Source organism: Musa acuminata, chromosome BXJ1-9 (genome assembly GCF_036884655.1).
Source record: "Musa acuminata AAA Group cultivar baxijiao chromosome BXJ1-9, Cavendish_Baxijiao_AAA, whole genome shotgun sequence".
NCBI classification, from domain to species: domain Eukaryota; kingdom Viridiplantae; phylum Streptophyta; class Magnoliopsida; order Zingiberales; family Musaceae; genus Musa; species Musa acuminata.
In genome coordinates, this window is record NC_088335.1 from 47667998 (window position 1) to 47685741 (window position 17744).

Consider the following 17744-nt stretch of genomic DNA (forward strand, 5'->3'; position numbering starts at 1 on the left):
GTAGAGGATCCTAACTAGGACTAAACGTATTAGCGAAGAATATACGGAAGAAAATACGTATCGATACCATTATATCGAGGGGTATATACGCGTAAAAACTTGGCCGAGAGGAAGATCACATGATTGACCTCTTGTTATCACGCCACGTGTTTTTTATCAATCTCAAAGCTATTCTATTCATCCCTCCCCTCTAGCCGCCGCCCCTTGTACCTCCTTCTCACAGGCTCGCTCCACTCCACCCTCCGTCGAATTCCACTCCGGCGGCCACCGTCGGCCGCCGCGGCGCCCCCTCCTTTCATGCTTAGGGTTGTCGTTCTATGACCTTCTGTAGTTTTGCGCCCATTTTTGTTATGGAAATCTTTCCATTTCCAAGAAAGAACTCATTTTGGAACCCTAACTAGGAACTCCTTTTTCTGTCGTTCGTCATCTCTGCAGTCAAAACTCAGAAAGCATGCATCGAAACTTGTACGTGGACCGAGTTAGGATGAAACTGTTTCTTTTGATGAAAATGTTTTCTTGATTTTGAACTTAGATGTTGGACGCCGTGGTGATCAGTCTTTGCTGTGCTGGGTTTCAGATTTAGGGCCGTCCGGAGATCGTTTGCTAATTTTTGTGACGCGCAGATAGTGCGGAAAAGGGTGGGATGATTCTTTTACCTTTTTCCTTTCCTTTCTTGATTTCTCATGTGAAGTTTAATTGGAATCTCTAAGTTGGAATTTGCCCAACAGGCTTGGAAGAATGGCGTACGTAGAACACAGCCATCTCATACTTTTTCAGGTTCTCATGGTATGTCACTGGAAGCCTTTTGTGATATGATATACTACAGTGGTATTGGAGAATGTAGTTCATATGTGAAATGAATTATATAAGTGTGCTTGGTTATTTTTTTTGTGACAAACCATGAAGAAACTGAATGCCTTTTGTGACAGAGCATGAAGAAACTAAATTCTGTAACTTTACGTTATTTAGGAGTTGATATGGTGTGGATTATCCGTGATGCTTCTTTACTACCTTCATATTGAAGTACCAAAGCACCGATGCTTGATTTTGTCAAATACATTTTTTTAAGAAATATTGTTGAATACGTATTAATATGTGATACTGTTTAAATGCTAAAATTTTTATAGTTGCTAAAACTGAACTCTACAAATGATACTATATACATACTTGGTGATGTTAGGTTCTGTTTCTTTCTCCTTAGCTTCATTGACATTCAGTTTATAGTATTTAACACTAATCATAATTTTAGTCTTGAAGAAGAAGACATCATGTTGACTGTTATCTGGGAAATACCTAAGGAACATCAAAATTAAAAAAGTTATTCATGACCTGCAATAGTTGTCCAAAACCCCAAATGGCATTCAAGGATCGATGTGACTTTAATATGCATTTCCTCGAGTGGTTACCATGTTTTCTCTTATGAGGAATTAGCCTGGAAATTTGCAGATTTCAACATTTATCATTTGAGAGACAATGTGGGGACTGGATTTGTGCAGCTGCAAGTTGTTAATGCACTTCGGAAAGGAGATAGACAGCTAGCCTCCAAGATGCTTTTGGACCTTGGTGAAGTAAATGACAAGTTAAGTGCTAAGGATTTTGCTTGTATTTTGGAATATTGTGCACGCACGCCAGATCCCTTGGTAATAATTATGGATGGTAATTCTTAATCTTGATTTTAGGTGTTTGAGTGTGTTTTTCTTTGCAAGTCTGCTCTTTTCTTCTTCTGTGGAGCAAAATATTGATGTTGTACCTTATAGTAAAGCTATTTTATTAGTAGGACTCTTGTTGACTTTTATTTTGTTAGTCTTTGATATTTTTGTTGATAGAAAACACTATTGCAAGGACCCATTGGATTCTTTTGCTCATGTTTGTAATTAGTGAGCTCTACAACAGATTATACATAACTGAAGTTACTGAATAGTTAATATCCTCTGTCTTTACTTTTTTCTTTGTTACTCATCACTCTTTAGTATAATCATCACCACTGTAGTACATGAGGCTTCAGCTAATGATTTTTTTTTTTTGAATGGGAGGAAATGCTTTTTTTTTTTACTTTTCTTTTTATTTGAAGAATTGTCTTGTTTCAATGTAATGGAATAAACCCAGTTATTATAAAAAAAAAGAAAGAAGAAATAACTATTGAAGCAAGAGAGTGTTTATAACCACTGGCTAGACAATCACTTTGAATTGAGACCAATTTTTCAAAAAAAGTGAAAATAGAAAACAGGCAACTCTAGAAGCAAGAGAGTGGTTGTTAGGCACCAGCCAGGCAAGCATAATAGTGCTATTTCATTCATTGGCCAGGTAAATATAGTAATAGGCTTTGTAGTTGTGGGACAAGTAAGCAGCAACAATTGGGATGTCTCCTTAGAATTGAATCATGAACTAGGAGGGTCTTGATTGTAAACAAGAAAAGGGAAGTATTAGGTATTTGATATCAAACTAAGGATGGATTGAATTCAACATGATAAAAAAATGACTTATTTCTCTTTAAAAACCAGAGTGGGATGTCTCCTTATAATTGAATCATGAACTAGGAGGGTCTTGATTGAAAACAAGAAAAGGGAAGTATTAGATATTTGATATCAAACTAAGGATGGATTGAATTCAACATGATAAAAAAATGACTTATTTCTCTTTAAAAACCAGGGTTGATTTTTCCCTTTGACCTGGATCAAGGCATTTGGGCACTGGGTTCCTCTGCATCTTTTTTTTCTCCTTTTTGGCATAGAATAAGATTCTTGTTTTGTTTTTTTTTTTGGGGGGAGGGGATGTGGGGTGGTTTATCTCATCAGACTCCAACACTCACCTGGAATGACATGTTAGTACTTTCTTTTTCGATGATTAACATGTGGGTTGTTGGCAAAGTTTTAACTCTCATTCCAATGGGTTTCACTAGTCTATAAGACTGATATGGTACACCATGATATACCTTGCCATATCACCCAACCTTTGTTGGACCAGTAAATACCGATCAGTGTGCACCTTGCTGCTGATGGGTATTTGAAACCTTGTTTGCTGGTAAATTTTTGAAATTTGGTGCAGAACCCATCTGGGACATATGATTTATATTCACATGTCTAGGTAAATTTTTACTAAGATTCCATTGTATTTGGATAACTGAAGGTGAATATGTTTATTCTAGTGACTAAAGTCAAAAAACGTATGTAGTGCTTCTTTAACTATTTGATGTCTCTACGATGGATCATCTCAAACTCTGTAGTGTCTTTTTGTGTTTAACATAGTGGTGCTGATGTCCTTACATGATTGTATGTGAATAGAATTGTTGTTTCATGATATGGTCCATTCAGAAGAGGACCAAATGCTTTCGGCAAGTACTTCTGTTCATCCTCATGATTGCAGGTTTTACTTTAATGATCCTAATGAACTAATGAAAAAGAAAAAAATAAAGAAATTGTACAGGGATTTTGAAAACCTTATTTTATTATCCTTCTAAAACTGTTAACTTTGACTTAATTTTTTTAGAAGTCAAAATTCTAAGCATCAAATAATGTGATGTACACATACATATGATTTTGTGAAGGAAGTACTATGCCTGATAGCTTCTTTTGTTAGCAGTGAGTGCTCTTTTATAGTACTACAAATTAATCAGATTATGGAGCTAGTAGACAAATGTAGTTACCAAATACAACTATCATTATGTCAAGGTTATAAATTCCCCTAGCTGATCCAAGACTGCATTGACTGAGATAAACAACATTGAGATGTTTCTAGCATTAGGGACCTTATGAAATCTTCCTGCATGCTCACATTGAATTATGGAATTTTTGTTATAACTTACTCTTACTTGAGAGTTCTAGGGAAAAAAATGCAAGATGATTTTAGGAAATGTAGCATAAAATATTTTCTTTTTAGGGAACAAGACCGAGTTGTTTTGTCACACTGCATGCTCGATATATTCTTCAAGTCTCTGAGAAGCATGCTCAGTGTGTTTGGAGGAAGTGACCAAGTGATTATACTAAACAATCTTCAATTTACTAAATATTATTAAATTTATATATGATTAAACAATCTTCACCCTCCCCATTTGCCATATTGGCAGGAGCCTCATGCATTGGTTTCCCCTATTGGAAACCCTCCAGTTGTTTCTTGGATTGAAACTAGTTATTCTTCATTAAGTGCATAATAGTTCTTCGAGTAAAATTAGATTTGTTTAGTGCCCTTTATTGATTATTGATGGTAAATGAAGCACCCTTTTTATTTTATATTTTTGTGGCAATACTTTGTTGATTGTTTCGACACGATTTGCCTTTGCATTGGTTTATTGGTATTTGTTTTGTGTAGTTTGCTATGGAGACATGGAAAATCATGGAGGACAAAATGATAGACATAAACAAGAAAAGTTGTATATTCATACTTCAAGCTTTCAGCAAAGGAGGATACATTAAGGAGGTCTGCTTAAGATTTCCTTGCATTCTTTGTCTCTTGATCTTTCTATTCTTTATGTTTATTATAATACATAAAGTTCACTTTTGGCAAAAAAAATAAACTATCCTAAAATTTATCAATTACTTTAAAGTCAATAAAGAAATCTATTAAAACTTTTGATTTTTTTTTTTCTACATCTTTAGATAATCTTCTTATCCAACCAAGCCTTTATAAAAAATTAGCCATAGTAGTTTAGGGGTGCTAACTAGACATATGGATTTTACAGATCTCAATGGCGGCAAAAGATCGATGTAGCCAACCCTAAATAGTTGGACTTACAGCTTTGTTGTTGTAGTAGTAGTAGTTTACGGGTGAAAATTGATTACAGATGGATCTGATAGTGAAAAAAATTTAATGCCAATTAGTTCTGAATCAGTGGATACAAATACATATATGGGCTTTAGATGGGTACCAAATTTTGAGCCAATTTGTTTAAAATGTATTGGATGTCAGAAGGGAATAAGAAGGATAACATAGCTATTAATATTGCATGAAGCAGAAATTTCTACAACTTATTAAAGGACTAGCTCAAACCAATCAGATTGACAACAGCAACAACAACAATAAGTTGTAATGTCTCAACCATGACATGCAGATCGGCACATATTGGGTGGTATTTGTCAATTTGATTCAATTTTTATAACACGAAGTGGGACTTGGGGTTTTTAATAAACCCCTTACTCTTTCTCCCTCGTCTAGTAGACTTGCATCTCATGCCACTCATCATCATCGGCAGCCCACAATTTAACTTTGAATCAAAAACTTTGATTTACATTAATTTACTTTAGGATATAGTTTTCAAATGTCATAAATTGTCAAATGGCAATTGATTGTCAACTACTTTAGGAGATAGACTTGCATCTGCTTCATTTTTTAATCCCCTTCTTACTGATGTTACATCCTTGGTTCTGAAATATTGCTTTTAAGATCTAATATTGCAACTGCTTGTTTCCCTTGTTCAAAGATACCTGATATATATTGCTTATTATACTTCTATCTGTTGAGTTTTCTGAGGACTTCTTATACTTGTCTACATATATTGCTTATTACCTTTTATTTGTTGAGTTCCACTTTAGACAGAGATGTCCACCAGCATTTGCAGGAAATTATCTGAACAGAGAATTTTCTGTAGGGGTTTTTAAATATGTTTTCTTCCTAGGCATTTAACTGGCTCAATTTTCTTGCGGAAAATGATCGGATGCATTATGTGCCAATGTTCAATATTTTCTTAAGTGGATGCTGGAGTTCAAAGAGCTTTAATCATGTAGACCGCTGCTTGGAGCTAATGGAAAACCAACTTGTTGGCAAGTCTGAAATAACTCATTGGGAACTTCTTAAGGTTTGTATCAATGTGAAACTGTATTCTGATGCAATGAACTTAAAGAGCATGAAATAGAGTAATTCAGAGATTATTTTTGGTGGCATATGAACCATCTAAAATATTTTAGCTGTTAACTTATTTCTGTGCCAACCAATCATGTAAAACATTTTTATTTCTATTAAAATCGTCTACATGTATGTTAAATGATAATTCATGATATGTTCCCATCAATTACTGTCATACCCTCTCCAGTCATACTGTAATAGTTTCATTGGGCTGTGGCCTTTGCTTACTACTGAGAAAAAAATACTGTTGTACTGACTTGTTGAGATTGGTACTTTTTTCATAGCTAATATGATCATTTGAAATTTCATTTTTCTTTCCTTTGGTCTTCAATTGATTTTCATGTATGCAAAATGCATGTACAGTCTCTTTATTGCAGAATGATGTTTTTCTAAGGACAGAAGCAATGCTACAAAAGCAACAACACTAACAAGCACAATTCCCTAAAATAGAATGGTAAATATTTTGTTCAAAACTTAAATAATTGGTCATGATCATAGCCATATAGCGAGTTAGCATCCAAGTGGCTTGGGTCAGTCAATGTTACAATTGACTGTATCACACGGCAAGGTTGCTCAAATGGATAAATCTGTATAGTGGCCTGGGGACTGTCTTCCACTTTGCAGTCAATCTCACCATTTTCCGACTGCTTGATCCTTGTGACATGCAGGGGCTGTTGAGCCTTCTATAACCTTTGGTCTCTAAAATGAGTGATGAGGAAAAAAAAAAAGAACATCTTTGGTTATCTGCTCCAGCTGACTAGAACTGGAATCTAAAGGACCTAGTTCTTATATTGCATTTTTTTTAATCTTACACGTAGAAAGCAACCTTGCCAATAATACCCATTGTTTGTTTGTAATGTTTTAATTATAAACTTTATGATAGTATGATGACAAATCCATATCCTATCATCTATTGACATGACAAGTACTTGATGAAACACGAAGAATTCTCTATCAATTCTGAGCTATTCTTCCAAGTTAACATATGGTAACTGTTTCGTGAACCCTAAAATAATGAAGTCCTAAAAATAAACAATCAATGAAATTATAGTTGATCTATGACTTAGAAGTAAATCCAAATAAACTAGGGTCCAGCAACTCTTAAAATTAACCTACTGCATTTTAAAGATGATTTTTTTATGTTTTAGGTAAAAAGATTTCCTGGCATAAAATTAAGTATCATCATGAGAAATTTCATTCCTAAACTAATAATATATCATATTTTTGTCAATGACCTTCCATGTTTGTGCTTGAAACGTATATTTGCCTTTCAGCAGCTTCTAATCAATCTTGTTTGTTGCATAGACTGCCGTAATCTTAATATAATGCAGCTTGTTCTATGCTTATGCTACTACCAGTGATTTGTTCTCTAAACAATCTTATTAGAACCTAGGTAATTTGATAATTTACTACCATTTAGTCCTAGCTGACATGGGTAGTATCAGATTAAAGATTCTTTCTACTGCATGGTATTGATAGGATAAATGCCTTGTCCACAGCAAACAAGTCCCATAGGATCATTACATCAATTATTATGTCATTCATTTTCGGTCTCAAATTATCTCAAATGCTTGTTATTGGTAATCTTTTTTTTTTACTTCATAGAAGTTAGTTATCCAGAGTGAAATTTTTAGTTGCTGAAGTTAATTAACTGCACCTTGAAGCCTAGTCAACTATACATCAGCAAGATGAGTTTACTTGCCCCAAATGGCTATATGATGGCAATTTGTATGATTCTCTAATTATGCTTTACAAGTACATGCCTATGCTCATGCCCACTGATTGTATGTGAGCAAAGTACCTGTACACAGCCGTGCAGCACGCTGGCATCCACCTGCACATAAATTTGTGCAGGCAAGGCGCACTAGTGCCATCATAATTAATCCTTAGTTTGAGTCAGGTACTTATGTTGAACTTACCTGTTTGGAATGTGCTTTTATCATTGTGTCAGGTTCATATGTCTAGTTTTGTTTCCCCAGTTCTGGAAAATATTATTTTCTCCTTGTTGAAAATTTCTTCTTTGGTTTTATATGTTCTATATACGTGGTCTTCAGCTACTGTCATTTTATTTATATGATTGTTGATTTTAAGAAGTCTTGCAGCTTGCAGTTTTGCAGAGGAACTTGTCTGCAGTTCATGAGATTTGGAAGGAATATACTAGATATTACAGTCCAAGTGTCATAATGCTACGGAAATTTATTTGGTGCTATGCTAAATTAGGCGATCTTGATTCTGGAAATGCTGCCTTGAAGCATCTTTTGGTGCTTGCTAGGCAAGGACGTGCCTCACTTTCCATATCTGGCACAGGGAATTATCAATCATCAGCAGTAGATATTCCTATACCAACAAAAGAGAAGTCATATGAAAAGAGATTTTCATTAGACAATTTGAGTTCCTTGACATTTGAAGGAAACCCAGAGAAAAATGAAGGCCCCGTTGAAGTTAGCATGGATGAATCCAGTATGGGACACCACAGCATCATGAAGAATCTTGAATTGAAGAAAAGTTTTGAAAGTCAATCAAAATTGAATATAATTGATGCACTTCTATTGAAAATCAATGGAAATACTTTTTTTAATGAATTAGGGAAAGGTAGATGCATTCCTGTGGCCCATACAATCTATGATGGTGCTGTTCGAATTGACAGTTCAAACTTCCAAGTCAAACAAGAAGATTTTTCTGAACTTAGCAGTGGAAAGATGAAACAAGGATTGGAAATGACCTCTTGTCCACTTAAGAACTTGTTGAGGTGGTCTTTCAATGACATGATACATGCCTGTGCACAATCTAATAACTACCAAATGGCTGAGCAGCTATTTCTGCAGGTACCATTGTCGATATTGTTTTTTTCCTTTATCTTTGTTATTTATTGCTCCCAAGGTAATAATTTGAATGTTGTTTTGAAAACTTTATGGGCAACATTTTGTGCATTTGCTTTCTTTGATTGTCTACAGAGCTTGTCCATCTTGTTTGTTCTTATTTATTGATCCGATATTTTGAGGTTATTTTTGTGCTGAAGTAGTAAAAGGTTTGCTACTTAAATCTTGGGGATCTGTTTGTGATATAGAGACATTAGTTTTGAGCTATGATTTTAGTGATATTATGATGGGGCTTGTTAGCAGGCATTCTTTGTCATTAACTTGACCTCCATGAGATGGCAGTTAGCAAACATGTACAGAAAGCTAGTGTGGCCAAGATAGGGATGTTGAGATAGTATCATATTAGTCTTGATAAAAATTAAACTGAAGGAGAACATATAAGTCTTGATAGTCAAGATAGTATCATATTAGTGTGGCCAAGATAGGGATGTTGAGATAGTATCATATTAGTCGGACTGGTATGTACCAACCTTATCATACCATATTGATCGAAACTGCAAACAATGTTATTAGCATATGCAAAATAGACCTATAGAACTATTGATTAGATGAGGTGGGTTTATTAGGATTAGTGGTGCTAGAAGAGGTACGAGATATGAGAAAACTCTATTAGGACAAAGAAAAGAAATTTACTCTTAGCTTGACTTGTGATATTGTCGTGGACTGAACTCATTGGAGAGAAAGATCCCTGTAGTAGTTGGGACACTAGTTGTGGTGTTTCTTTTTAAGTCTGTCACCTTTTCTAGTTATTAGCCTTCTGAGTATTTTAGCATGCATGGTAGATTAGGCCTTTTTTTTATTTACTCTTTAAAGAATGCAGTTAAAAGTCACAGTAATTTTGTTTTGTTTTCTGTCGAAGCTAAATTCATTACACTGATTTCATAAACTATTTAGCAGCTCACTCATCATTCATCAGACCTCTTTATCTTTTTTAAATAATTCAGACACTAACTGAATTTGTTTTTTTCTTTTTTAGATGCTTGACATTGGATTGAAACCATCAGAGCATACATACGATGGCTTTGTTAAAGCTGCCATTGAAGGGAAAGGAGTTGATTATGGCATGAAAGTGGTACCTTCTTTGGATCAATCATAATCAATCTTTTTAAACTAGAAGTGATAGTGTTGCTATCTATCAGTGGTTACCTTATGCCCTGAAAAGAAGATTATGAACCTATGGAGTTACCAAGAGTGGAAGAATGCTGCACAAATACTGTTAAACTAGTTCTCTAGTTTGATATATTTTCTGTATCCTTTGTATTGTTTGGTTTTACTGTTTATGCGGGAGTTCCACTTTTGTATTTATGATTTTGCAGGTTAAGATGATGCAGGAAAGGAACATCAAGCCATATAATAACACTTTTGCAGTTCTCTCAGTTGGTTACAGCAGAACTTTTGAACTGGATATGGCTGAGTCCTTTTCAAATAAAATATCTGATAAATTACCGAAGAACATACATACCTTCAATACCTTACTTGCTGCCTGTGGTTTCATGGTACCTCTAATTGCCACCTCATATTTTTGTCCTTTTCTATTTTTTTAAAATATAACTTCTACATTGTCTAAATTGGTCTTTGCTGTTGTCAATAAGATACAACTAAACTTCTTGATGTTACCATCGCAAATTTGAACTTCTCTCAGAAAATGATACTCTTATATGGTTGCTGCAAAGCTGCTATGAGTACTGACCTTTCTTTCATAAACCATGGCATTTAGAAGTGCAGTTAGCTCTTACTGTATTATAGACACCTAATAATCATAATCATGGTTCTTTGTTATCTTCTATTTGTAACTGCTAACTTGATCTAAACTGGTTATGCCATTAGTAGATGCGTGTTACTCAAATGAAGGTACTCCTCTTGAAGTGGTATTACCATATCTGTTCCATGACCTTCAATGTCACACATATAGTAATTCAGTTATGTGTAACACCAGGCATACAACTATGCCAGAAGATGCTGATGTGAAATGGAATGGCTAGTGTTGAATCATTGAATCTTTGAATCTTGGGCTCTGAAAAATAGGACAGTCTGATTTACAAATTAAATTGACTAGCATATGCAAGCTTTACTTTTTACTATTGGAATATGTTATTTTTTTATTTGTGATTGTGCTAACGTCATTTCCTTTACTATTGCATGTTTTTCTGATTGTATAAGTCAAACGAACTCTAGGTTATGGATGCTTTGACCACTATAAACAGCCTAGGGATTTAGAAAATTGGATGCCTGGATAATTGGTCTAAATGCACTATAAATATTTTTGAGCTCTTGCAGGATGAGCCAGAACGTGCTGTCCGTGTACTGGCAAAAATCAAGAGATTGAAAATCAAGTTAAATATCAGGACTTATGAACTCATGTTTACCTTGTTTGGCACCGTCAATGTTCCTTATGAGAGAGGAAATATACTCTCACATATGGATGTTACCAAAAGAATAGGTGCCATCGAGATGGATATGATGAAGAATGGAATTCATCACAGTTATGCATCCATGAAGAATCTGGTACTTTGGCCTGTTTTCCTTCTTTCAGATTCTGATAATTGCACAAATTAATAAATTGTTGAGACATGCATTCTTCCATGATATTATACAGGATCTTGTATGAACTGCCCTTTAGGAAAATCCAGATAATATGGCAAGTCCTGCACTGATTGCATGTAACAGTTTATCAGTGCAGCCACCACTGATGACTTGTGATGATAATTCTTGAAGGTCACATTAGATTGAATTGTTTCCTAATTGGCAAAGAACTTTTGACAACGTATAATTATTACTGTCCCATGTCATTTGACATACCGAAATAATAGATGGCCTACCATTTCACCTCATGTTTGATCATCCGTAAACAACATCTCTCTAATGCAACTTGATTAGGTATTTACCGTATCAACAAGCTTACTTGTTGCCTGCTATTGTATTATCATTATTATTTTCCTCCATTTCAGATAAGAGCTCTAGGATCTGAAGGTATGATACAAGACATGCTGCGGTATTTAGATATTGCTGAGAACTTGCTATGGCAGACCGATGCTCATCAAACAAATGATTTGTATAATATTGTACTGCATGCACTAGTCAAGGCAAAAGAGGTATCTAGACTTCTGAATAGTGCAGTAAATGTGACAGACCTCTTCCTTCCAAGTCACTTCCACCATAAAAAACCACGAGAACATATATTTAATGAGATCTTAAGTTCTTGAAAAAGTACTGTAGAATTTATTCAATGACTATTTTTCCTTGAATTTCAGAGACACAAGGCAATTGAAGTCTTCAGAAGTATGAGATCATGCGGTCTTCCAGCTAATGTTGCAACATACAATATCATGATAGAATGTTGCAGCATGCTCAAATGTTTCAAATCTGCATGTGCAATTATTTCCTTAATGTTGCGAGAAGGCTTCTATCCACAGACTTTGACCTATACTGCACTGATTAAGGTATGATCTTGAAATGGCTTTTGAATACATCGGAATACTGATAAATTTTATCCAACATTGTTATTGCGACTAACCTATATTATAGCCCCATCGATCCTACAGTTTTTTGTGTTCTTTTGTACCAATTTAACCTTGGTTAATTTACTGCTCAAGACACTACTGTAGCTAAGGTTTTTGACTTTTGCACTAAAAATGAATATTGAAACAGATCTTAGCATAGAGGTCTTTTGGTTCTGTTGTGTGGAATGGGGTGCACTATCTGGCCGTCCTTCAGTTCAAAGTTTTGGTTCCCTTTAATTCTGTTTTTTCTTTGCACGTAGTTACCTACACCAGTACCCATGTTATCTCCTTCAACATGGATAACTTGAGGTTAAATTTGAGGGTCCTTTTAATGGTTTTAAAGGCCAATTTAATTAGGGCACCATAATCTTTCACCATAGAAGTTTTCGATGTTTTCTAGGTTTATCAAAAATGAACTGAAGTGCAGTTTGAATCACAATTGTATATGTGGATTCGTACATAGTTTTATATACGTAAATACATATCAGTTGGTGAATAATAGCATTGCAAATGGGTGTTGCAAGACGAGTATTCAAGTACATGGCGAGAACATTGTCTTCTCTGTTTACATGTCCACCCAATACAATGGGTGATAATCTCTCTTGCAACACAGACATCTAAAACTCTGCATATTGATAACTTTGTTGTATTAGGACCATATGGCCTAATCGTGCATTGGGAATGACATTTTAGATTAGTCGACTTTGTGTCCACCTGCAATTTTATTGTCATGATATTTCATAAGGGGTATGCCAACATCTTTTTCTTTATAACATCCATGCCAAGTTCATGATTTTACTTGCTCCCAGTTCATGACGTCAAGGCAATCAGAAAAGATACCACTCTGGGTTTCAGCATATTCACCGGTAAATGCAGTCAGTCAATTGGTCCTTTTCCACATATTTGATGGTACAAATTAAAATCTTAGTGGCCTATTATCCACTCTTATTCAATAAGGAGATTTGGAGACATTTTTGTCGCTACATCAGTGAAACTATGATGCTTTCATGCAGCGATTTAAAAAGGCGCTCGGGCGCTCGCCTAGGCGCTCGGGCGAGGCGAGGCGAGGTCCGAGCGCCTCGCTAATCTCCCAAGCGGCGCGCTTCAAACAGGCGCCGCCTAGGCGCTCGCCCGAGCCCAGGCGCTGGGCGCTTCGGGCGAGCGCCTTGGTTAACCAAGGCGATCGAACCAGGATTTTAGCTCTGGTTCGGTCTCCAATGGTTAGTTGGTTCAATCGAACCAACTAAAACTGCTATAAGTGACAACCGAACCCTAACCCACGTCGTTGCTGCTCCCGATCCCGCTGCTCGCAAATGCTACCGTTGTTGCCGACCTCGCCGCTGTTGCTGCCGCTCGTGCCTCTCGCTGCTCGCCGCTCCTGCTCCTGCTGCCGCTGTCGCTACTCGCAAACGCTGCCGCTGTCGCCGCTCGTGCCTCCCGCTGCTCACCGCTCCTGCTCTTGCTCCCGCTGCTCGCCGCTGTTGCTGCCGCTGCCTCCTTACACTCCGCTGCCGCTGTCGCTTCCTCTTTTCTCAGTCAGCAGGCTTAGCACCCCCTTACACTTCCTTCTTCTCCTTCTGTTAACAGTATACAATATACTGTTAACAGTATACTGTATACTGTTAATATTGTTAGGTTTATTTGAAATTATTAATTTTCAATACTGTTAATAGATTTTCTTAATTTAATAGTATATTTTAAATTAAAATTTTAAATAATTATATTTATTAATTATATTTTATATTTTTATATTTTAGCGCCTCGCTTCGCTCGGGCGAGCGCCTAGCGCCTCGGGCGTTTTTAGACCTTGGCGCCTAGCGCTTTTTAAATCACTGCTTTCATGACCTAGAACCTGCTCCAGATAGGCCCAAAAAGAAGAATTAATTTCTTTGTACTTTGAGATGTCTTGTTAAGACAATAAGCATTTGTGATTCCATTTATATAACACATTCATTTATTAAATTCCAGCTGAGGGTTATAAAGTTGTGAAACTTATTTTTATCTCCCTGGCATTATAGACTTGATCCTTTGCATATATCTGCCATGACAGCTTAAGAAATTATTGAGTTTGGATTTTATATTTGAAATACTTAACAAATTATAGGCTTTTGTCTGTTCTTATTTTTTCAGTATTGGTTTTTCATTGGAACTACCTGAATATGAGAAGATTGAACTCATTTTATCTTTCTTTTATGGCCACTTTCTGATGTGATTTTGAGGGTGATCAAACAGGTTCTTTTGGCAAATGAAGACTTTGAGGGTGCTCTGAATCTTTTGGATCAATCACACTCTGAAGCTATTCAGCTTGATGTCCAGCTTTTTAACACAATTCTTCGAGAAGCATATATAAAGGTATTTCTGTGGCATGCACAATTTTTTAGTTCTTCATTCTAGTTTTTAACAAACAGCTGATCATTTATAATTTTGTCATTTTCTCAGAGAAGAATTGATGTTGTAGAGCTTGTTGTTGAGAGTATGCACAGGGAGAAAATCCAACCTAATCCTACATCCCTTTGGTATACATTCTCTGCATATGTAGAGAGTGATTTTCACAGCACAGCTATGGAAGCTCTACAGGTGTTGAGCATGCGGATGATCTCTGAAGACAATGAAATTCTTCAAGGGAAGAAATCTGTTTTCGAGGAACTCATTCTTAATGAAGACCCAGATGTTGAGTCAGAGATCATCAAAACTTTTAAAGGTTCTCAAGAGTTTCTTGCAACTGCTCTGATGAACTTAAGATGGTGTGCCATTATGGGTTACTCAATATCATGGTCTCCCGAGGAAAGTCAATGGGCCAAAAGGCTTGCCAACAAAGTATCTACTTGATTCTCTAAGACTGGTCTCACTCAAATTCTGCTGCCCCCTTACACTGCTGATATGTAAAATATCAGGGGCGTGTGAATCCAACTGGCATCTAATGTCTGCATCTCTCTTCAGCTGATCACTCATTTCCCTACATTCAAATCCAGAGCAATCTGGGCTGTCTAGTCGACATTGTTTGTTGTGCTGACAACCCTAAGGATGTCTGAAGTTTGTGTCACCTAAAATGTTGCTGACTCTGTAGATACCAAGGCAAAAGCACATAACTAAATTGGATCTTTTGTGGCCAGCATTTTCCATGTAGGTGACTGGTTCTGGAATCCTTGCGATTGCTTAGTGGCTGACAAAGTCAGAGTGTCAGTGGTTTCCGAATTCCATTGCCAACAGCTAGCTAGATGTTTTACTAGATGTAGAACATCTTGTACTTCAGCGGAAGTCGACTAGGTTTTTGTATCAAACAGACAGATTCATGTACCTTACCAAAGTCTGCTCTCGATTTGTGTATTATTAATTTGTTAAGAGATTGGTAAACTGAACATAATTTTATTCCTGGATAAAATAAGAAAATTTATAGATCGAACAATCTGATTTTACCTAATCAATAAAATTTCACACTAACTTTTCTGATCTACAGCAAGTTTTCTATTTTAAGCTTCAAGTTTGGCTGTTGATCTACAACAATGAAGTGCATTTCTCAGTCATCAGATGTTCTAAAACCTTGTTGCATGTCTGAAAATTATTGTTGCAATGCTTGAGCAATTAAATAAAGTACATTGTGGATCTTAAATTCTGCAGCTACCTCATGATCTCTTTATTACACTATTGTTTAGAATTTTCTTTTGTCTGGTATTTGTACTGCTGGTTTTAGTGGCTAGCAATCACACAAAACTGAGCAAGGTCTTTCTACTGAAGGTCTGCAACAAGAGTTCACAGCAAAGATACATATCCATTTTTGTCTTTCATCTTGTCCCCTGTGCTCTGATGACTAGGAAAAACTGGCATTCGGATGACTCGATCAAAATGTAATCGTTTATCACACAGGAAGATGAGTATTCATTCATTCACAGGAGGACAAGCTCATCATAATGGAACTTCCTGTAGTCCTGAACTTTATCATGTGTTTTCTTTTCTTTTTCTTTTTCTTTTTTTTTCCTTATAATACACCTGCAGGTTGAAGCAATCCCTGGTAAATGAAAGTTGCGGCAAAATGTGATTGATCGTATGTTGCAGCTGAAAAGGATGAGCATATTGTGTTTGTGGATTGTCGAGTGATGACCCTCCTTTTTGGTAGGTACAACTAGGAAGTGAGGTTGTGGCATGGATACTACTGATATCTGTTACTATTAATATTATTATCTTTCATAGATCTTTTTTAGTGTTATAAATTTTAGTCTTAAAAAAATTTATATTAAATTTTTATAGTTGAGACTTCTTTTGTATTTCGGACCTAAACTTTAAGATCTATATAGTTATAAAAGTGAAACATTTAATCTCATTTATTATAATGTCATCGCTTTTACATACGGAAAAGATATAGATCAAGTCGAAATCACCTTTTTACCTATCATTTTTATGTCATTCGTACATGTATTGTCACGTCCGTCGGTAAAATCGATAATATTATAATAAATTAGGTTAAATATTTTATTTTTATAATTATATAAATTTTAATATAAATTTTTTAAGTCTGATGATACTAAAGATGTCTAACTATAAAAAATTTTAATATAAATTTTTTAAGCCTAAACCGATGATACTAAAGAAGTCTAACTACAGACAAACGATAATTAGTAATTAGTTCAATATATAATATAGATGAATCAGAAGACAAGTCTGTATGTGTTTTTTTCTTGTGAATCTTCTAACTAGTAAATGAAAGTTTTTATGTGATTGAATTTAAGCAGCAACTGCAAAAGGATTATTAGATTCTGTCTGTGGATTCCAAAGTCATCCCTCCTCAAAATAGCTACAACTGGGAACTGGGACAAATTATTTCACTCTTTTATTTGCACCAATTAACTCTTACATAATTCTATCTATATTTGAATTAAAAAAAAGCAAACAATATATTAGTTATTAATAATGAAATACCAAAAGAATACAAGCAGGTCAGGATGGTCGAGTGGTCTAAGGCGCCAGACTCAAGTTCTGATCCTCGTGAGAGGGCGTGGGTTCAAATCCCACTTCTGACATTATTTTTATTTTTTATTTTTTTTTATTTTATTTTATTCTTTTTTTTTTCTTTTTGAACAGAAAATTAACAGTTGCAATATTTATTTTATTGTTTTAAAGTGGACCACTTAATTCCTTTAAAGAAAAGAAAAAAAACACTGATGATATTTTATTGAAGGACAGAAATAATTTTATTTTATTGCCTCTCTATGTATGCATTCACCGAACTCTTACATAATTTCACTCTTTTATTTGCACTAATTAACTCTTACATAATTTTATCTATATTTGAAGAAACAATACAAGAATATACTTGTTTAATTCTTTTAGTTTAAGTTATAATAAAAATAATATACCAAAAACTTACAAATAAGTCAGGATGGCCGAGTGGTCTAAGGCGCCAGACTCAAGTTCTGGTCCTCGTGAGAGGGCGTGGGTTCAAATCCCACTTCTGACATTGTTTTTTTTTTTTCTTTTTGTTTTTTTTTTCTTTTTTTTTTGCTTTTCTTTTTATTTTCTTTTTCTTTTTGTTTTT

At 35.3% G+C, this 17744-nt stretch overlaps 1 protein-coding gene and 2 non-coding genes across 10 annotated transcripts; all 3 read left to right on the top strand.

Moving 5' to 3' along the window:
• Nucleotides 1-188: 188 nt before the first annotated feature.
• LOC135580920 (pentatricopeptide repeat-containing protein At1g76280-like) lies at nucleotides 189-15620 on the top strand. Of its 8 annotated transcripts, none has more exons than XM_065084257.1 (15): nucleotides 189-306; nucleotides 436-465; nucleotides 578-638; nucleotides 729-786; nucleotides 1447-1640; nucleotides 4306-4413; nucleotides 5609-5788; nucleotides 7938-8660; nucleotides 9691-9786; nucleotides 10031-10210; nucleotides 10992-11219; nucleotides 11663-11836; nucleotides 11966-12154; nucleotides 14447-14566; nucleotides 14654-15620. In XM_065084257.1, exons 2-15 carry the CDS (start codon nucleotides 452-454, stop codon nucleotides 15041-15043), a joined length of 2715 nt encoding a protein of 904 aa, XP_064940329.1. In that variant the 5' UTR covers nucleotides 189-306; nucleotides 436-451; the 3' UTR covers nucleotides 15044-15620. The 8 variants fall into 8 exon arrangements, with proteins under 8 accessions (XP_064940329.1, XP_064940330.1, XP_064940332.1 ...); XM_065084256.1 differs by having other exon boundaries at nucleotides 239-306; nucleotides 402-465; XM_065084259.1 differs by having other exon boundaries at nucleotides 273-306; nucleotides 1497-1640.
• Nucleotides 15621-17145: 1525 nt separating this feature from the next.
• Nucleotides 17146-17229, top strand: TRNAL-CAA (transfer RNA leucine (anticodon CAA)). Its single transcript has one exon. It is a non-coding gene; the product is annotated as a tRNA-Leu (tRNA).
• A 353-nt stretch (nucleotides 17230-17582) lies between these two features.
• Nucleotides 17583-17666, top strand: TRNAL-CAA (transfer RNA leucine (anticodon CAA)). The gene has a single exon. It is a non-coding gene; the product is annotated as a tRNA-Leu (tRNA).
• The last annotated feature ends 78 nt before the right edge of the window (nucleotides 17667-17744 follow it).